Here is a 22,954-nt window from a genome sequence, read left to right on the forward strand (position 1 = left end):
AGCATCATCAAATTCCTGCAATGTACCCTCAAGGGGTGTACAGGATATGATAGTATTACTTGAAAAAAATTACATCATTACTAACTTCCTATCTACAATTTTCCTCCAAATCAGTCTGTTACTTGTCAAGACTCCAACATTATCAGATCTTATATTTCTATCGTCTAAGGCACTTTGTACCGTATCAATCCACCTATATCTTGGTCTTCCTCTGGGTCGTTTTCCTGCCAACCTGGCAGAGAACACTTGTTTTGCTAATCTTTCTTTGCCCATTCTGTTTAAGTGACCATATCACCTGAGATTAGCTCTGCTAATGCATTCCTGGATGCTGACAATGTCAAGTTCTTTCCTAATATCCTCATTTTTAATACAATATTGCCATTGATGCCATCTGTTCACGCCTATAATCTTTCTCAGGACTCTCATATCTGCGGTCTCTAGTCTTTGGTCAAGTGTTTTACTTCTGACCCAGCTCTCAGATCCATAAGTTAAAACTGGTTTGAACACTATCTTGTATATAGCTAATTTAGTGTTCCGACTAATTTCTCTCTTATTCCATATGAATTTATTCAATTGACTTCCCACCATACCAGCTTTGCTGATTCTGTTGTCTATTTCTATATTTAATTTACCATCTTCACTAAAATTTGTGCCTAAGTAGCTGAAATGTTTTACTCGTTCCACAGGTTCTCCATTCACAACACAGTTGACATTTTCAATGATTCTGCCTATTTTCATTGTCTTTGTCTTTTTATTGCTGACCTTCATACCATATCTATTACAACAGTTATTCAATTTAGTGAGAGAATCTGCAGACTTGTAGCAGATTTATTTAGAAGTATAACATCATCTACATAAAGCAAAGAGCTGACATATTAACATCTCCAATTTTGATATCAGGTTTAATACCACTTTCCTTCATAATGTGATCCATATAGATAATGAATAACAGAGGGGATAATGTACTTCCTTCAATTCTAACTGCTGATTTACAACTCAAATAAAGACTAAGTATTGCTTGATATAATGCCCCATTGATACCATATAACTGTAGCATATTGAATAGTTTCTCTCTTGGCACCTTGTCATATGCCTTTTCCAAATCGACAAAACTTAAATACAGATCTTTGTTATATTCCCAAGCTTTCTCGACTATTTGTCGTAAAGTGACAATCTGATCCTGACAGCCTCTATTTGGCCTGAATCCAGCTTTTCTTCCACAATTCTTCTCAACTGTTTCTCAAATATACCTGCATAGGTCTTGCCAGGAACACTCAGTAGGGAAATGCCTCTGTAATTCTCACATTCATTTTGATTTCCCTTTTTATATATGGGTACTATGAGAGCTCTACTCCAATCATTGGGAATTCGTCCCTGTGTCCAGGCTTTCTGAACTATGCAGTGCAGCCACTGTAAGACTCTTATACCACCATACTTCAGCATTTCTGGTCGAATATCATCTACTCCTGCTGCATTTCCACATTTTAAGCCTTTGATGGCTTTTTCTACTTCAAGTATGGATATGTATTCCTGACTGCATGCCTGGTCAGTGTTTTTTACCATTGTGCTGTCATCACTGCTTGTTTTATTTAGCAGTTTTTCAAAGTAATTACTCCATACGTCAAGGATATCTTTTTCTTCCGTTTTCATGTCACCTTTATCATCTCTAATTCCTTTTACAACACTCTTTCCTCCATTCCTAAGCTTCTTCAACAACCTCCAAAACATTTTGCCACCTTCTTGATATTTATTTTCTATATTCTTGCCAAAGTCCTCCCATGACTTTTTATCTAGTTTTACACAGTGTTTAGCATTCTTGCATTTGTCTTTGTATTCTCTAAGAGCACAAGCTGACTTATTTGCTAGGAATTTTTGATATGCTTATTTCTTTTTCTTCACTGCCTGTATAACTTCCTGTGTCCACCATTGAGTTCTAATTTTTTTATCCTTGCAGACAACTTCACCACATGCCTCTCTAGCTGAATCAATCAGGGCTTTCTTCAAGGCCTGCCACTGAATCTCCAACGTTTGATTCTTGTTTTCAAACTCTTTCATTTTTTCTTCAATAATCTTTGTTTATTTTAGTCTACAGTTCACATCTGTGAGCTGCTCTACTTTTATTTGCTTTAAAACTTTCTTACATGTTATTCTTTTCAATATGAAATTCAATTTTATCCTGCTCAAAAAGTTAGCTAGAGGAAAAGAGAGAGAGAGAGAGTGGAGAGCTCATGGTTGTACTCTGTATCTGTTTATATATAGTGTCCTTTCTTTCATGCTTACATGGTGATCAGAATACATTATTGAAAATTATAGAGACAACTACTGTGTTAGAGCAAAACTTTAGTTTAATATAAACCAAAATGAACACTCGATGTTTCGACCGTCATATCAAGGACATCATCTGGAGCATACACACACACACACACACACACACATACATACTTGTATAATGCGGATGTTAGGTTCCATAGAAATGCCGCGTTATATAAATCGACTTATGCGAGACTTAAATCACATAGAAAAGTAGGGTTAGGTTCTGAAATCGTTTTTTTTTTTAATTATATAAACAACAATGACATATCCAACAAAAACAATATTTTTATTTAATTCAGGTAATTCATGTAAGTTAAGAAAACATAAACTATGAGACAAATACGTAGTATAAAATTATAAAAATTACAATTGAACATAACTTTCATTGCACGTAATGCATAAATGTTTTAGACACAATAAAATAAAGCCTATATTTTAATCGTCATCACTGTCTTCAGAAATAACATTTCGTAGATGTTCTTTAAGTGGCCGGAGGTCGTCACCACTTGAAATCTCTTGGACATCATTTGTATAATTCTCATTGCATACTTCGGCTGGTTTAGTCATCAAGAAGTCAGTAATAAGACTTTGCTTTCCACTATGCTGCATTTTATTAAGTTCATAATATGGCGCTAAACAAATATCCAATTTTCTCGTGAATTTTCCCGAGCGCTCCATTGAGGGATCATTATCTAAAATAACTTCCTAACTTTCTTGCCAAGTCCAGTCCTTCTAATTTCTTTAAACTGAATTCTTTAATGGATTCATCACAATCAGAATCTTCAGCAGAACTTTCCTCGCCATTTGGTTTGATGCAATCTATTAATTGTACCAGTTCCTCCTCATTTAAATCTGTTTCTGCATCAATTAATTCACTAATTTCGTTTTCAACCATATTGCAAAAGCCCTCTCCACCAAAAATGTGTGACGCTTATTAGACGACATAGCTTGGCATCCACTGAAGGTACGAAATTTTGTTCCAGAACGGCTTTATGCCATATATTTTCCCAACAAGCATTCAGCGTAGAGGGTTGTAATTCCTTAATGGACAGAGAAATAATTTTCACACAATTCGATATTGAAAACTCTTTCCACGCTTGAGGCAGTGTCGTGTTTGGATTAGATTCCATTTTTTCCAAAATTAATTGGAATGTTCGCCCAATATAATATGACTTAAATGTTGATATTATTCCTTGGTTGAGTGGTTGAATAAGTGAGGTAGTATTAGGCAGCAAAAAGGTTATTTTAATATTCTGATGGCTATTTGTTTGGTGGCCTGGTACGTTATCTAAAATTAGTACAATTTTGAAGTCCATATTCTTTTTCTTTGTGTAACTTACTACATCGGGTACAAACCACTTGAAAAACCAATTTTCAAAAATGCTAGCTGTAACCCATGCCTTTTTGTTGGCCTGCCAATAAACTGGTAGGGTGGACTTGTCAAGCCCTTTCATCACACGGGGATTTGCTGATCGGTTAATAAACATTGGTTTTCCCATGTAATCACCTGATGCATTACTACAAAACAGTAGAGTAATTCTATCTTTGGAAACTTTGAATCCAGGAGCTGATCTTTCATTTTTCAAAAGATAGGTGCATTTTGGCATTTTTTTCCAATATAACCCAGATTCATCCGCATTGAACACCTGGTCTGCACTATAACCACCTTCTTTAATGATTTTTAAGAGTTCTACTGGGTATTTCCGGGCAGCTTCAATGTCTGCTGATGCTCCCTAGATTTTAAGATTATACAAAGAAAACTGTTTTTTAAAGTTTTAGAACCACCCCTTACTGGCACAAAATCCATGCTGAGAGATTTCTTCTGAAGAATCTTGATCAAGTTCTTTTAAATGTTTACAAACTTTGAGAGCTTTTTGCATAATAAGGTGCCCATCCACAGGAATTTTTTTTTGAGTGCAATCTTCTATCCAAATCATTAGAGATTTCTCCATTTTTTTCTATTAGAATATTGCAAACACGAGCAACGCATTTTGCACTTACCGTTCACTCAGCAATAACACTTTCTCGGATTTTATGTTCATTTTGTTTGATTGTTTGAATTGTTGATTCATTTAAATTCAGAGTCCTTGCAACAACTCCTGGTTTTTCTCCAATTTTCAACCGATCCAAGATTTTGATTTTTTCTTCGAGAGAAATGAATTTCCTCTTCAATGTTGGTTTTTTCCCTTTTGTTGCAGTTTTAGTGGCCATTACAATAAAAATAAACTTTTACATAAAAAAAGCATTACATATGTATGTAACTCACCAGAAAATATACTGCTCAGCTTGAGAATAACACACTTATGAATTTTAATGCGCTTTCCTGGTAGAAAATGAATACAATTTTTAACAATAAACACTTTATACAGAAAACCCTAGATGGCGAAGCTATGGCATCTTGTGCCAAAGGTGGCACATCTGAGAATTTTGCTGGCATGTCAACGATTTACAGATGATATTCTTTTATACGCTTATAAATTATTCCACTGTTTTTTTAATTATTACAATACGTACAAACTGAATTTTGTTTTACACCAGAGAGCAGCTATAAAGACGTGCATATGATTGGTGCGGTATTAACAAAAGATTGCACGACCCAAAGACAACCGCAAGTGTTAAATTGAAATGCTAATTCTCTTCAATCGAATTCCATAATATCTGAAACTGTCATAACAACATTCACTATTAGTTTTAACACATTCACAACAGGGTGTCATATATCATTCAGACGGGTTGAAACGTTTTTGTGGCAAAACACACACAAATGTTTCAACTTTTGTTTGAATTTTATGACTTCTTGTTTGTGCTTGAGGTGGCAGGTGAACTCATACATTCATTATATGCCATGTTTCAATTCTTGGTAGAATTTTATTTTAAGTTAGCCTTTGTGATCTGTCATAATGACATCAAGAATTTCAAATGCAATAAAAAAACACTTATTTCATAATTGAAAAATTGGAGAATAGTTTTTAGTTAGGTACTGTGTTTCAGTGCAACATATGGTTTTGCTTAAGTCTATACAGCATAGTTTCTGTGAGAAGGGACATGTGATTTATTGGTTAGCGCCGTTTTTATTCCATCTGTCTCTAATTGCTATTTGAGAATGACACAGACTGCAAAAGCGTCTGTACAGTACTTTATTCAGGGATACAATAAAACTAAATTCAATACTTTTAACTACTTGAGCGATACAGGCAGACACAAATTTAACAAAGATAAAATTTGATTTTTAAGGCCTGCGGTGAAAAATATATGAAAAAAAAAATAAAGGGTTCCTAGAAATTGTAGACCGTGTTGAACAAGGGATACTACAATTTGTAGACCGTGTTATATCGAAACTGCGTTGTATAAGTACCACGTTATGTGAGGGTTACCTGTACAGAAAAAGAAGCTGCACTACAATCTACATGGTTTTGCTAAAGTTACTGACCAACCGTTACAGCAATTATTGGCCTGACCTCTGGTGGGGAGATAATAAAAATATTATTATCTATTCAGTTATAAAATTAAATTGGGCTGGAGAGCAACATGTTTATATATATATATATATATATATATATATATACAGTGAAATCCCTTTTTTACACTTTTCAGGGTACTGATGGAAAAAAGTGCAAATAGCAGGAAATGTAAAAAAACATTAAAAAAAGGCTAAAAGATGACTTACTGCTAGTATGTCAGTCTACATACTAGATTACAAAATTTAATAACCGAAAATAAATGAATTTACAATGTACTTACATTTATCTACTTAAAAAAATCTTTAATTGTTGATTGTTTTTGCTTTTCGTTTTTTTTTTCTGACTTAGCGCCAGATTGCTTTGCATTGAGTTCAATGCTTGACCTGTTTTTTTACTATCGTGTTCAAAGTGGACACGGAGAGTCCAAGATCTTATGCTAAATGCACACGTGTTCCGGCATGCCAATTTACACGTTGCAGAATTGCCATCTTTTCTTCTACCGAAATACATTTTCTGTCTTTTTTCTCCATGTTACTAACATGGATAATCCACCACCGCAACTTGAAAGCAACTTTCACACGCTAAATTACATTGCAGAAATTCTGCAATATCAATTCGTACTGTGATTGAAAAATCACGGTATTGCTCATCACTACAGTACTGCTGCATGCGCGCAAGTCACCGTGATGGCGGAAACGAAACTACAGCCGAAAGCAACACCACCTGAGAACAGAAATGCACAGATTTCCGCTGAAATCGATTCGAAAATCGGTATTGCCACTGAGAAAAAAAAACGCAAATCACGGAAAATAACGTCCACGTCAAGTTGTTATTGGCAGGAAAACTACAGCCGAAAGCAATGCCACCTGAGAACAGAAATGTGTAGATTTCCGCTGAAATCGATTCGAAAATCGGTATTGCCACCAAGAAAAAAAACGTAAATCATGGGAAATAACGTCCACATCAAGTTGTTAATGCGGGAAAACAATACATCGTGAGAATAGGCTTTAAGACAGGACCAACAGAAAATGACGTAAATGGCAGGAAAACATAAATTGCAGGAACATAAAAACGGGGTTTTACTATATATATATATATATATATATATAAATAAGTTTTTTTAACTTGGGAATAATGTACGTGGGCTGTTCAATAAGTAATAAGACTAATTTTACTGTGGCGAAACCACTCATCAGAATATTAATTTCTGTGGAAGAAAGAAATGTTGCTGTATGTATTAACAAAAGAGGTTGATAGATGGCGTATATGGGCTGATGTGCCAGAGTGTCACGTGACTAAACGCAAGTGCTCATCGGTGCGCCACGAGGTGCGACCAGTCTTCGAAATGGAAGTGTCCTTGGAACAGCGTTATGTGATTAAATTTTGTGTGCGTTTGCATAAATCAGCATCGGACACTTTTAACATGATACGCGAAGCTTTCCACGATGAAACAATGTTGAGGGCAAGTGTTTTTCGCTGGCATAAAACTTTTAAGGAAGGAAGGCAAAATGTGGAAGATCTTGAATGTGAAGGAAGACCTTCAACGTCCATCACAGAGACAATGATCAACACAGCAGCGATTATCATCAAGCACGTCAAAAGGAAGCGTCCATTGCTGAAGAATGGCTTCTTATTGACCACAATAATGCAAGGCCACATATTGCTGGTTGTGTAGTGGACATTTTGCAAAAGAACAACACAGATATCCTACCACACCCTCCATACAGTCTTGATCTCACACTGTGTGATTTCTGGCTGTATCCTCAGCTCAAGAAACCACTAAGAGGCCGCCATTTCAAAAGCAACAAAGCATGTGTAAAAGCTGCGGAGGCGGTTTCGAAAGAACTCTCAAAAAACGGACTCTCACATGTGTTTAAGAAGTGGACGTTGGGACAAATGCATCGCATCTCACAGTAGTCACTTCAAAAAAGACCATGTAAATGATGATGATTAAAGGTAATCTGTTTTCTGAATAAATATAGTCTTATTACTTATTGAACAGCCTACATATATTAGGGTTACCAAGTAATTTTATAAACTTGGTTATTTTACTCCTAATCCCAAGTAAGCAAACAGTTAAGTTTGCGCCTGAACGTAGTTCAAGTCTAAAGGTGGTGCAACACCAGGGCAACTCATTGTAAAGGTGGGTAAAGCTCTGATCACTATTCTTAGTATTTTCCATAATGTAAAGCACATCTCACTAAGAGATGTATACCGCAATACATTATGTATACCGCACTACCCAGACCGGTTTCAACCTTTTTTTTTTTGAGGTCTCCTCAGTGAGTAGCTGAAAAAAAGGTTGAAACCGGTCTGGGTAGTGACCCCACCAATAATGTATTGCATTATACATCTCTTAATGAGATGTGCTTTACATTATGGAAAATACTAAGAATAGTGATCAGAGCTTTACCCACCTTTACAATGAGTTGCCCTGGTGTTGCACCACCTTTAGACTTGAACTACGTTCAGGTGCAAACTTAACTGTTTGCTTACTTGGGATTAGGAGTAAAATAACCAAGTTTATAAAATTACTTGGTAACCCTAATATATATATATATGTATATGTAGACGGTATTTTACCTTGGGTATAATAAATGTTAGAAATACCAAGCAATTTTAAACCTGGTTTTACTCCATTTCCCAAGTAAGCAAACAGATCACTTGCAGGTGCAAACTTGACTTATTTGTCTGTTTGCTTACTTGGGAAATGGAGTAAAACCAGGTTTAAAATTGCTTGGTATTTCTAACATATATATATATATATATATATATATATATATAAACGATGTGATTATACATATAAATTTCAACCAATTGGTATGGAATAGTTTCCAATAAAAGCTGAAAATTTCTTAAAATCCTAAAGTATGCTAGATATTAAGTAGGCTGAATATGTGCCATCCAAATTCTTGGAATTTTTATGCCACCATTATTGTTGAGATTAGGGTGGTTAATCAGAATTTCACAGGCTTCTTTAAATTTTCTTTCATACCAGGTTTTTGTATGATGCCAAGAGCAGGTACGTTTCCAATCAGTTTGGTGTAGGGTGTTGAGAGCGTGATCTGAGAGGCCTGCTTCACCAAAATTATTATATTTAATGTGTCTTTTGTGTTCTGTTTTATGTATAGGGATTGGTGAAACTGGACGTACAATCCCTATATAGCCACTTTTGCAATGTGCCCCCCTAAACTTTAACTCCCTATCCACCAACACACCCAAATCTCTTGCTTCATCAGCCTCCTGGAGTACAGTTCCACCAGTGTGATATACTGCTGCTAATTTTTTCACCCCAAAATGCATAACCTTACACTTTGCTACATTAAACTGACATCCATTCTCATTAGCCCAGACTGCCAATCTATCCAAATCATCCTGCAAAATTTTGACATCATGTGCATTCACTATTGCTTTACCCAACTTTGCATCATCAGCAAATAAATGAACACTTCCTCTCAGATCCTTTCCCATATCATTATTGAACGAATTAAATAGCAGTGGTCCAAGAACAGAACCCTGCAGCACACCACTGGTAACAGCCTTCTTTTGAACTCCATTCCTGAATAAACTACTCTCTGATATCTCTCCTTCAACCATCCTCTTATCCATCTCACCAACCCTATATCCATCCCCATGTGCTGCAGTTTACTGATTAGAATTCCATGTGGTATCCTGTCAAAGGCCTTAGCAAAGTCCAGCAGTATCACTGTAAATCCATTATCCTTATTCAGTTCAGCCATCACTGTCTTATAAAACGTGAGCAAGTTACTGAGGCATGATCTATCCTTCACAAAACCATGCTGTCCTCCATACAATATCCCATTTTCATCTATCCATTCCTCTATTTTGCTCTTGACTAATATCTTCAAAATCTTGACAATGATTCCTGATATGCTGATTGCAACAGCAGTCTTGGAAATGTAATGGAATTATTTTCCCCTCTTTCTGTCCCCCCCCTCGGGACCAACCCAAGCTGAGACTTAAATTAAACAATATGGTCAAGTGAACTGACAACTCCTTTGCCGCTTCACTTAAGACTCGAGCTGGTATACCATCCAATCCCACAGATGTATTTACATTAAGGGTCTGTAATATAATATTCACCTCCATTTCATTCACTTCAATTCCTGTATCAGCCATTCATTCTCTCATTCCTGCAATATCACAGCCTGGGTGATATACTCTTGCAAAGTGTTCACTTAGTAATTCTACTAGTTCATCTGATTCAGTTACCTCCTTGCCATTGGCATTCCTTGGAATCATTTTGCTGTATACATTTTTTCTTTTACCTGCAGCATATCGAAAGAACTGTTTGGGATTCATTTTAGCTTGCATTGCTAATTTACTTTCATAATCTGCTTTAGCTTTTCTTACCACACTAGTTACCCTTCTGGCCTGTGCTTTGTACTGTTCGTGTGCCAGCAAATCACTTTTCTTCTTAAAAGTCAAAACGTCAAGTTTTATTTTAATTAAAGTAAGTTTATAGCTTCCAAACATCCCCCCCCCCCCTGCCCTTGGATGACCAGAAAACCTTCTTCTAATTGGATATACTTTATCAGTGAGTAGATGGTCAGCAACTTGGAGTTCTTTCCTCACTTCTTCAACCTAGGTAATCTCTTGGCTATGCTTTGCATTGTATCCCCAAGATAGTACCCACCAAAACCTACTCACTCTGCAAAACCAGAAGTGATTCAGTCAATCTCTGCCACAGGCGTGGGTTTTTCATTCCATCAACTGTTGAACCCACATTATTTCATACAAAAACATATTCTGTTAGGGTTAGGTACCAAGAGACGGCAGTACTTGTTTGCCCATCTCTTCATCAGTTGCTGCTTATAATTAGTTATAGTCTTGGGCCAGCTATTTCTGATAGGCTACTGGTTGAGACTGAACTGCCAACTCAGTATCCAAAAGCTGGATAGGATTAAAAGGCCTAGCCTATTCCCTGTAAGGGAATAAAAGGCATTAGCTGATTTTTTTTTTTTTTTTTTTTTTGTAAGTTCTTAAACATGGTAGTATGTCTCCATGGTTATTCATAATGATTGCTGATCGTCATATAACCCTGAAAGAATTGTCTAATTAAGAGCTAATAACTTTTCTTTGAGCTGCAAATCAAACATGATCTAATTTGATAAAACATGCAGACACGTCTGTGCATTTCCACTGCATTTATTTTATCAAGATGCATATATAAAGAACAAACCTCAGAAAAATACATTATAAAGCAATTGCAACTGAACTATGTAGATATTTTATTTTTTTTTTGAGACAGCATTTTTCAAGCTGTTATGCTGAAAGATACATTATGCTTTAAACATCACTAAAATGAGCTTTCTGATTTGTAGTTCAGTGGCCTATATCCTTAAGTGATTTCTCTGGTTCTAGTCTGAGATGTAGTGTGATAAAAAAAAACAAAAAAACTCCACTCTCTTTGAAGACTCTCATAATCAAAATTTTCTGTGAGGGATGTACTCATTTCCCTGTTCTCCCTATATTATGACCCTATGTTGAGTATATGCTAACGTTGTAAGGCCTGTTCTCTCAACTTGGTGACGGGGGGGGACATCACTGCCATGCTCTTTAGAATGGATTTCTATAGCTTTTCCTGTTACTAGCAGTATTTTCAGCTTCTGGTACCTATTGATATCTAAATATAATGACCAGTGTGGAAGATTAGCATCAAAAAGAAGAGAACAACAAAATTTTGTGTATAGTGACGAACCACCAATATGTAGGTTACTTTTCTTGCAAAAAAATAAATAAAATAGTGTCAAAACTGGTCCAGGGCACCAGGAACCTGGCTTAATTATTTCATCCCTTCATTTTTGTATATAAGTCCTTAGCAAATGAAAGGAGTTTTTTAAGATCTGTTACTGATGCAAATAGTTCAAACTGTTTTTATCTATTTGTCAAAAGAGTTTGGTTAGTGGGAACTTTAACATTTTGATTTGAACATACACTTATTTGTTTTGCAGGCATAAATTGTCTCTAAGAGGCTGTGCATTACCACTGAATTTGGGAAAGAATCTTGCTGACATTATTGTATATACTTACTTAATCCTCCTCTTCTACCTTTATGGTGTTGAGGTTTTGCAGACCTGTTGTCTGCTTTGAAGTCTTTTAATTATTTTCGATTCAAATTTGAAGTGATTGGCCTACAGAGTTCCAGCATAGTAGAGGTGTCCCTCTTTGCAGTGCCTATGCTCACTGTTGTGGGAGAAGTTCAGGTTACCTGATGTTTTGGTTACCTTACTTCCTGAGATGGGGATGATGTATTTTCCCCACTCAGATTTCTCCTGCTACCCTCGGGACTGGCCATGGCAAAGTTTTGTTATTGTATATACTTTGTTTATATATTATTATTATGAGACCTGTAGAGAAAAGACTCATCATAGGAGGTTTCACTGTCACACACCTCATCAAACCTTAAATGCATTCATCATTTCTACACTCACGCAAGTAATGCATTGAAATCACCTGCTATGTTCAAAAAAAAAAAAAAAACAGAAAGTTCCTACTTACACCCACTATATGCAGGGATGACCTCTTGTTCCCCCCCCCCCCAAAAAAAAAAAACTAATTTGGTAACCACCTGATTAACTGAACCGTGGTTAGCTTATCTGCTCCTCCAACCAGGAGGCTGCAAGTACAAAAACATGGATGTTTATGATTGTCTTTTGGCGAGAAATGAATTTCATTGTCCAATGCAAGACCACTGCGCTGCTTATTGGAGGCCTGAAATGGTTATAAAAATAATTGATCTCTACAGCAGGGTTTCTGGATTAGGTAAAAAATAAATAATACAAAACATATAAAATTAATAAAACATAAAAAAAAATCTATCCATGGTACCATCCTCTTCCTGTCCACTAGATTCTGCAAATGGCATTTTACCAATCTTTCTTCATACTGAATATTCCAGAGATCAGACACCTTCCTAGTTATTCATCTCTGGATCTTTTCCAGTACACCCCCTGAAAATCAGGTGAACAAATCTTTGCAAAGTAATCATATGTGATTATAAAGCCTGATCAAGGCTTTATAATTGTACTGTTCTTACAATTTTAGCAGTGTATCCCCTAAATTTTGGTTCTTATCGATTATCACCCAAAGATCCCCCCCCCCATCTTATCTGCCTTCTATAAGATATCCCCCACTATTTGTATATTCTGCATCATATCTTTGTTTTCCAAATTTTAAAACTTGACTACCCTGAAACGAAACATTGCAACTCCACTCAAGCCCCTTTGTAAAGTCACACCTGCTATACTCCTAGTTTTTTCCAATTTTGCATTATCTGCAAACAACTGCATGTTTATATTCAATCCTGAGACTGAACTTAATTTTATCTTTTTTTCTGTATCTTGCTCTTATTAGTTTAAATTAAGTGATCCCACATAGTCATGCATTAGGTAAGGCATTGGTATATCTAGATAATGCCTTAAGTTGCTTAATTAAGCAACATGTGAAGTTAAATCTTAAAGGCATTTTGGTATAACTTCTTGGATAACTTACAAATCAACAAAGCTATGTCAGCTATCCAAGTGTCAAGTGATTGATGTTAATCATGGCAAACATGTCTGATGTGCAGTCCTTGAAAGCAAACATGTTTAAAACTCAGAATTGTTGATGCAAGTGTGCAAGCTATTGAACATAATGAAAATCTTTACAATGATCTACTGCAAAGGGCTTTTGTGAAACACTTAACAAGTCAATAACAGATTATCTCAATTTATCTCATGAAAGAATAAAAGATTGAGATCTATATCTTCCACAGACCTTATTAGCTTACTACCCTGCAACTCATTCCGGTATCAAAGAGAAACATTTCTGTGCTCTTTTTAGATGTGGTCCTTCATACTAGTGCTTCGAGGTATAAACAACACCAAGAAAGGAAAAATTACATTTATTAAACTTACTACCCAGCATCTTTAGAGCGCAGTTATAACTTTCTAGCCAATATAAGGTGACTAGCAGACACCTTATATTGGCTAGAAAACCAAAAAAAGTTAATCTGCAGAAGTTGAGCTATCATATGACCTCCAAATGACAGTCTTCCAGAACTTTGGCAAATTAATGCAACCATACTTGTTGAGGTTGGGTGGGGGAGTGCTTTGTAGCACAGATGCTGATTCTAAAAAGTCTTTGTAGAACTATTAACTTCCATGCAGTGTCAGTATTTTCCTCCATCTAATCTTATGTGAAGGCGCATCGTAGTCTGTATTTTATTTATTAGTCTGCTCATACAGATCGAAAAAAAGATATCTTCGTAAATGAACTGCTATTATTCCTGGCATAAATTTAAAGCATTATCCATAGAGGAAGGTCTTTTATTTAAATCCAGAAAATCAAAATTTAATCCTTTTAATAAAAAACATAGAAATGTTGGTAATGTTAATTTAAGTCAACAATATAATAATGACCATCGTGGTAGAAAAAGTTGTAATTCAATTATAAAAGATTAGGAGATTGTTAGTCATAAAATTCTGAATTAGAAACTTTTTATCAAAGAGCTAAAAATATAATAGATGAGAAGTATTAATAAGGAGCAAGGGACTTCTACAGAAATCCCTTTGGTTAGCAGTGCTGATATTACTCAAGAAAATTTTGATAGAGAATGTACAGTTAGAAATTCTGATGGCAGCCACATTGTAAATCAGGATATTTAGAAAATGTCATTGTCTAGTATACTTTCATTGGGATCAGCTGAACTTATGTATACATGGTGTGTCCATTAAGTAATAAGACAACAGTTACTATACAGGGTGGTCCAAAATGTACCTACCAAATTTAATGCTATATTATTTCTGAACCAAGGAAGCATACAAATCTCATCCAAAGTGTATTAAGGGCTATATCTTATGCGATTTATATTACAACATGTTCAATATGTTTACCTTCAACCTCGACGATCTTCCACAGTCGTATCACAAAATTGTACACCACCTTCTGGAGGACATCTGTTGGAATAGCCAAGATTTTACGCTTGATAGATGACTTTAGCTCCTCCAAAGTCTTTGGATTGTTCTGATAAACTTTGAGATGACCCAATAAAAAAAAAATCTAAAGGATTGAGGTCTGGTGAATAAGGTGACCAATCAGTTCCACTTCAGTACTGCTTTGGATAATCCAAAGCAGTGATTCCCACAAAAATGTTCATTCAGAAGCTGGAAAATGGATTCTGTGCAATGGGGACGAATACCATCATGCATGCAAAAGTGAGACCCATGAGGCCACAACCGGAAAGGAATGAAATTGTTTTCAAGCAAATTTCGATACCTCAGTGCGGATATGGTCCCCTCAGTAAAAACAGGTCCAAAAATGCCAACTTTTGACAAGGCACACCGCACAGTAACATGTTTTGGCTGAACACTTGAAGTAACCATAACTTGCAGATTTTCTGAACCCATCAAGCCAAAAGTGTGCCTCATCTGAAAACTGGATGAGACTAGTCTATTTCTTGGTTCTCAATTCTTCTGATCATTGCATTAGCAAAGTCCAATCTTGCTGCTGTGTTCACCTCTGTGAGCAGCTGTTGAGTCTGGATTTTATATGGAAACAAATGAAGATCTTCCTTGAGAATTCATTGAAGACTGCTACGTTTGATCCCTAACACCTGAGACGCTCTCCTGGTAGACTTTTTCGGGCTTCTTTCAAATGTTTCCCTAACTTTTTCAATGTTTCTTTCGGTCCTTACTGTTGAAGGCCTGCCACTTTTAGAGTGATTGTCTAACACTGACCCAGTATTGCGAAATTTCTTGAAGAGGTTTGATATTGTGTACCTGTTTGGTCCAACTTTGACACCAGACTTTACCTGAAATGCTTTTCTGACCTTTTTGGGGCTTTCTGATGATTAAATGTACTCTTTGATGATGAATACCTGATACTCAGTAGTGTAGGCTGACAGTTTCATACCCTGCAAAATGAAAAGAAAACACAACCGAAACACAAATGGCTTGATGGCTATAATGTGTCGGTCAAGTTTTTTTCTAATTATACCAGTTAATTGCAGAGAAAATTGGATTTAAACTTGGTAGGTACATTTTGGGCCACCCTGTATGAAAACAAAGAACTGTATTTGGAATTGTCAATTACACAGATTCAAAATCTACCTCCACCTCCAAACAACATTTACATTTGTCGTACAGGTGTTCGAAGGCACAGTGGAAGTCCTGAATAGGAACATCTTCAGTCTCTGGGTCACACCACGTTGGATGTTCTCAATGTCACTGAGCACTCTCCTTTCAAGGCACACTTCATTTTTGGAAAGAAGAAAAATTCTGCAGGAGCTAAATCTGGTGAATGGGGTGGGGATGGTCGATCACAGATCGACTTTGAAGCCAGAAACTCATTCACAGTCAGTGCACAGTGCGTGGGCACATTGTCATGCAAAAGAAACCAATTGTTGTTGTTGTGGAGCAGTTCTTTCCTGATAGGTCGCTGTACAGACATTGCAATACTCCTAAATAACACTGACAGCTCACTGTGGTGCCCTCAGGAACAAATTTACAGTGGATAATTCCAGCAGCATCGAAAAAAAAAACAATGACCATTGTCTTTTTGACACATGATTTTTGCAACCTGACTTTCTTCTGCTGGGGAGAAGTCATTCCATGCTCTGGCGTTTCATTTCCAAATAAAAATGAAAACACCAATTTTCATTACTGGTGATAATTCTTTGCAACACGTCATGATCTTGATCAGCTGCATGGATGAAATTTTGATAACATGCAACCTGGTGCTCTCTCTCTCTCTTTTTGTTTCTGTGTCAACATTTGCAGCATAAACCTTGAACAAATCTTCCTCTTGTGCAAATCTCTTTCTAATATTAATCTGGTCATTTCTGTACCGACACCAAGCTATACAGAGAGTAGCCTAGTGGTTATTTGCCTGTCATGGGCAACAATTTCCATAGATTTCACCACATTTTTGTTTGTCTGCGCAGAAACTGGCCATCCACAGTATGGTTCATCCTCCAGAGACTCCCTTCCCTCTTTAAATGTTGAAAACAAGCAGAACACCTGTACATGGCTCAGACGATCATCACCATAAACATTTTTTAGATCTTGGTATACTTCTGTAGCAGTTTTTCCTAATATACAGCAAAATTTTATCACAGCTCTTTGCTCCATCGCAACTTCTGACATTCCCTACTCACACACTCTTACTTCAATGGTTGCCACACAAAGACTGCTGTGTCACCCAACTCGACAGTTGCATCTGCGATTATGACACACTCTAGTGGTCAAACTATAAACATGTTTGATTTTTTACAGGACAGCTCTTTGAATAAAAGTAACAATCTCATTACTTAACAGGCATACTGTGTATATAATCAAATCAAAATGTTTTGTTAAGCATAAATTATTTCGAAGAAGTATGCGCATTGCCACTGCACCGTGTGAAAGCAACCTGTTGAAGTATTGTATATATTTTGTTTTGGAGACCATATATAGGTTTATCTTTTTTCTATATATTGCTCTATCTTACTCTTTTATTTTAAATTATATAGGTTTATCTTTTTTCTATATATTGCTCTATCTTACTCTTTTATTTTAAATTAAAGATGCCAAGAAATTATATTCTTGGTTTAATCCTTTATCCAAGTGTAATCTGAAATTACTTCAGGACTGGGCAACTAGTCTATAGCGGCTAATGACTTCACATCACTTGCCTTACTATCCCATAATGCAAAGCACATATCCTTACAACACTTATGGACATGTATAATGCTATGCATTATGGGAAGAGTCACTACCCAGACCAGTTTTGATCTTTATTGAGGTCTCATCAGTGGGATCCAGACCCAGAGGTGATACCAAGGTTGAAGTAATGCATAAGTCATATTTCTGTATACGAGTCTTATTATTTTAGATTAAGTGATTTCACTTACATTAAGTAAGACATTGGTATATCTAAGTGACAGCTTAGGGTGTTTAATTATATAACATAAGCTGATCTTAAAAACATTTTTATTTCTTTATGTGAATGTTCTTAAAAAGTTTAACTGCATATTCTTTAAGAGAGGAACCTCTTTGATGCGTGATTAATGAATGTATAAGTTTCTTCTTAAAAAAATTAAATCTCATAGTTTTTTGTCACTGATTTTGAGTGCTGGAAGAGACTACAAAAATTGTCTTCAAAAACTTATTTTTCTGTAAATCTGTAGTACATTAGTACTATGGAAGGACTAAGGATGGTTTTATTTATTTCTACATAGTCTGGAGACCAAACATGGAACTTTTTCAAGCCACTTCAGACCTCCATGCAAACATCCATACCTTTATTAGGATTCAAACCCTGCAGCCTGTTGGTTGGAGAGTTGATACACTAACACTTAGCCAACCAAGCCAGCAATAGCTGCAGTGGGAAAAAAACGTTGCTATATTTTGAAAGTGATGATATTGGCATGTACTGTTAGCCTCTACACACTGCTGATAGGTTTTAGTATTTGGAAGTTCATATCTGATCTAATGCCCTAATTCTGTTGACAATATCTTAAAACATAAACACAGCTTCAAATTCTAATATGCTGCTACCATTTCCAAACTGTACTACCGATATGTGAATGACATCCTGATGATTGAGTGTGAAAAACATTTTTTTTCTCTATAAGAACAATTTACTAACGTAAACTGTTTCATTTTGCATACTTCCCTAACAGTTTTTCCATCTTCACAAAATTTTGAAGTGACACAAATAAGATGGTATGCATTTTATGTCTCTAAAAACACACACAAATAACCTTAGTCCAGTTATCTGATCCTTCAACTAGGAATAAGTTTTACCTTTGATTTCAAAGATAGAATTACATCGGCTCTACCACATTGGGGGATCTAAGTAGTCCTGTGGTAATTTTCATGATGATACTTTTAACCAGTTCCAGACTTTGTTGATCTTTGGTGTAGGCAAATAGGGTTTTCTCCCAGAAGAAACTCAGGTTTTTAATTCCACACAATTCAGTAAAACTTACCATACAAACACACAGGTACATACGAATAATGCTACCTGTTGTGTGGCATGCCATGGAAACAGTCATTCTTAAAAGTAATGAGAGTTGGAGATTAGTTGTCTACTGATTTTCACAAAAAAAAAAAAAAGCAAAGGCTAGAAAGTGTATTGTCTACATTTCAGGAATGAAGGTATTAGTAATAAATCCTTTATAATGAAAAGCATTAAAGGATTTATTATAGGAAGACTTGACAGTAGGGGGTGGGGCTGATGGCGAAAAGAAGCTGTCCCATAACTCACTGTTTGAGAATCTTGAACTTGCATACAAGACAAATAGGAATTTCCTGTAATAATAGTTCCTGTCATTTTTAGTTATGTTCTTTCACCCTAACATCATTACTCATCATCAAATTTTTGATATGTACAGGATATGATAGTACTACATGAAAAAAACTTACATCATTACTAACTTCCTATCAACAATTTTTCTCCAAATCAGTTTGTTACCTGTCAAGACTCCAATATTATCAGATCTTATATTTCTATCTTTTAAGGCACTTCTTGTATTAATCCACCTATATATCGTGGTCTTCCTCTGTGTCTTTTTCCTGCCAATGTGGCAGAGAACACTTGTTTTGCTAATCTCTCCTCTCCCATTCTATTTAACTGACCATACCACTTGAGATTAGCTCTGCTTACACATTCCTGGATGCTAACAATGTCAAGTTCTTTCCTAATATCCTCATTTTTAACATGGTATTGCCACTGATGCCATCTGTTCTTGCCCCTAATCTTTCTCAGGACTCTCATATCTGTGGTCTCTAGTCTTTGGTCAAGTGTTTTATTTCTAACCCAGTTCTCAGATCCATAAGTTAAAATTGATTTGAAAACTGTCTTATATACAGCTAATTTAGTCTTTTGACTAATTTCTCTCTTAATCCATATATAAATTTAGGACTGGAGTCAGGCCACTATTTGGCCTGAATCCAGTTTTTCTTCACCAAGCTTCCCTTCCACAATCTTTCTCAACCTTTTCTGAAGTGAACTTCCATAAATCTTACCAAGAACACTCATTAGAGAAATACCTCTGTAATTCTCACATTGTTTTATTTCCCTTTTTATATATGGGTACTAAAAGAGCTCTGCTCTAATCATCTGGAATTTGTCTCTATGTCCAGGCTTTCTGAACTATGCAGTGCAGCCACTGTAAAACTATTATACCTCAATACTTGAGCATTTCTGGTCGAATATCATCTACTCCAGCTGCCTTTCCATGGCTTTTTATACTTCAAGTATGGAAATGTATTCCTGATTGCATGCCTAATCAGTCAGTGTTTTTTACCACTGTGTTGCCACTGATTGTTTCATTTAGCAATTTTTCGAAGTAATTACTTCATACATCAAGGATATTTTTTCTCCAGTTTTCATGTCACATTTATCATCTCTATTCCTTTTACAGTACTCTTTCCTCCATTTCTAAGCTTCTTCAACAATTAGAGCACAAGCTGACTTATTTGCCATGAACTCTTTTGATATGCTTTCTTCTTTTCCTTCACTGCCTCTTTAAATTCCTGGGTCCATCATGGAGTTCTGATTTTTCTATCCTTGCAGACAACCTCACTACGTGCCTCTCTCTCTGGCAGAATCAATCAATGTTTTCTTCAGGGCTTGCTACTGAATCTCCAAGGTTTGGTTCCTGTTCTCAAACTCTTTCATTTTTCCTTCAATGATGTTTGTGTATTTTAGTCTACAGTTCACATCTGAGAGCTGCTGAACTTTTATTTGCTTTAAAACTATCTTACATGTTCTTCTTTTCAATGTGAAATTGAATTTTATCCTGCTCAAGACTAAATGGTGATCACTTCCAATTTCAAATCCTCTGTACACTCTAGTGTACTGCACAGGAAGAAAACATCACTATGAACAATAACGTAGACATTGAGCCTTTTCTTATTCCTTGCCTCTTCTTTCCATGTGAATTTGTGCACATTTTTATGTTGGGCCATTATGTTAGTAATAACCAGCCCATGTTCTGAGCAGAAATCCAGCAGGTATTTACAATTATTAGCTTTGCTCTTTTCTCCAAATTTGCCAAAATATTTTTGTATGTATGACAATCATTTCCTACTCTGCTATTTAGATCCCCAACAAAGTCCAATTTTTCATTGTGTCATATGCTTTCTCTAAAGTCTCAAAAAATTCCTCCACTTCTACCTTAGTACATCCTTCTGTGGGACCATAAGCTCAAATAAGTCTCATTGTCCAGTTCCCCATTCTGATATTTGCCCACCTCACTCTACTTAATATTGTCTGCCATTCAAGAAGATTAGCCTCATACTTAATGTTGAATACTATGGCTACTCCTTTTCCTTGATTGTCATTGCCTGAATATAACATTTTGTATTTATTGCTCAGAAAGATCTCCCAGTTTTTGCCTTTTTTGTTGCAGTCACCCCTGTTATGTCGATCTTGTACTTATCCATCCAATTCCACAGCTACTTCCATTTCTTTGCCATTCAGGCTTCTTATGTTGATACTACTGATCTTGAACTCTGAGAGCTGCTCAACGAAGTCCAATACAGTGTTGAGTTGGGTTGTGTTTTAGGATTTGTTCCAGTAGGTGACTTTTTACTGTTCGCCCTGGTTACCTTACGAAAACAACAGGGGCCTTGTTTAATTGGGCGAGCCCCAATGGCATGAAATTCTCATGTTGTACTATCATTTTATATTGTGGGTTTAAGCTAATAAGAATACAATTTAGTCAGCTAAATCTCAAGTTGCTGCCTGTCCTTGCTTGTTCAGTATCTGGGTAGATACCTAACAGGGTGCACCATGAGAAGGTGAGTATTGGGCATTAGGTCAGAAGCCCTGGTCGGTTCTCCGCATTCCTTTAAAGGCTATGTGGAGGTTTCCTCTCAGTTATACAGCTTTGACCATTAAGCACCCCAACATCATTACTATCAAGGTAAATAATAATAATTATACATAATAATGTGTGAATGCTACTTGACAAGATTAGCAAATGTCTGTCTAATGTTCAGTATCCAGATATATAAGATATATGCACTGAATAATAATTGCATTAATGCCATTTAAAATCTATTACACAGAAAGGGTTATCATATTTAGAAAATGTTATTTATCTTTACTCCAATACATAAAAGGTTCTAGAATCTGTAAGTTCTGTAAACAAGACTAATACCTATATGATTTTAACTGAAAATTAAAAAAAAAATTAAATTTATTGAATACTATTCACTTTCCTTCCTAACTTTTACAGTTAACTGGTAGCATAACAGCTTGTTTCATACTCAGAAGGCATTTGATGGTATGGAAGATCTTTGCACCCAAAATAGTTTTTGAAGCCATAGGTATGTTTGTAACAGTGATAGCTGCAGCAGTTGGTGGTATATTTGCAGTGAGGATTCAAGCTGCTTTTCAGAAGCTTATCAGACAAGACATTCATCATGTATGGTCCACTTCATCTGACATTACTTAAGTTTACTGTTTTAAAGTGATGTATAATTTTGTACTATTTATTACTTAAATATCTAGCTTATATTTAATATGAGTAACTTTTTTAAATAGTGTGACTGAATGAAGAATTTGCACATCCTTAACATGCAAGAGAAACTTGTTATGAAATAAAATAAATGGTACTTTAAAAAAAAAAAATTGCAGCATATCCATATTACAAAGTTTACATTTCTCAGGGAAATTATGTGCAGCTGGATAAATCAGCAAACATTAACTTTGTCAAATATGTTTTTGTTTTTTCAGTAATTTTTAATAGTAAAAAAAAAAAAAAAATATATATATATATATATATATATATATATATTGAATCCATGAAAACCTGAAGGAATAGTGTGGTTGACGTAATTCATTACAATTTACTAAATGATAAAGAGGAAAAAAAAAAGTAGCTAAATATTTCAAAGAAAAGAAAGTAATGCAGTGACCTATCAGTTGTGTGAAAGTTAATGTTTTTATGATATGACATTCCCTTTCTAATAGCTATTTGTTTGCTGCAAGTTAGGGGTTTTTTTTTTTATTCACATAGGAAATGTATGATTGACATATAATAGCTAATTTAAATGGCAGATTATATTTTTGAATTAAAATATAAGTAGAAACAGATACCACTGACATATCTGTATAGAAAAATTTACAGAGCCTAAAGAAATAATTTGCTACAGTAAATTTGCTTGAAATACCACCAGTTGCTT

The 22,954-nt window shown here is 35.6% G+C and overlaps 1 protein-coding gene across 1 annotated transcript in view; it reads left to right on the forward strand.

Annotated features, from left to right (window-relative positions):
* Positions 1-22,344, forward strand: part of PIG-O (phosphatidylinositol glycan anchor biosynthesis class O) — a 151,359-nt gene extending 129,015 nt beyond the window's left edge. Inside the window, exon 7 of the mRNA XM_090415991.1 lies at positions 22,006-22,344. Coding sequence (XP_090272117.1) covers positions 22,006-22,224 — 219 coding nt within the window. The 3' untranslated portion in view covers positions 22,225-22,344. The remainder of the gene's footprint in view (positions 1-22,005) is intronic.
* Positions 22,345-22,954: the final 610 nt, after the last annotated feature.

Source organism: Typopeltis vanoorti, chromosome 3 (assembly GCF_054136105.1).
Source record: "Typopeltis vanoorti isolate ZY-2024b chromosome 3, IOZ_Tvanoo_1.0, whole genome shotgun sequence".
Classification (NCBI taxonomy): domain Eukaryota; kingdom Metazoa; phylum Arthropoda; class Arachnida; order Uropygi; family Thelyphonidae; genus Typopeltis; species Typopeltis vanoorti.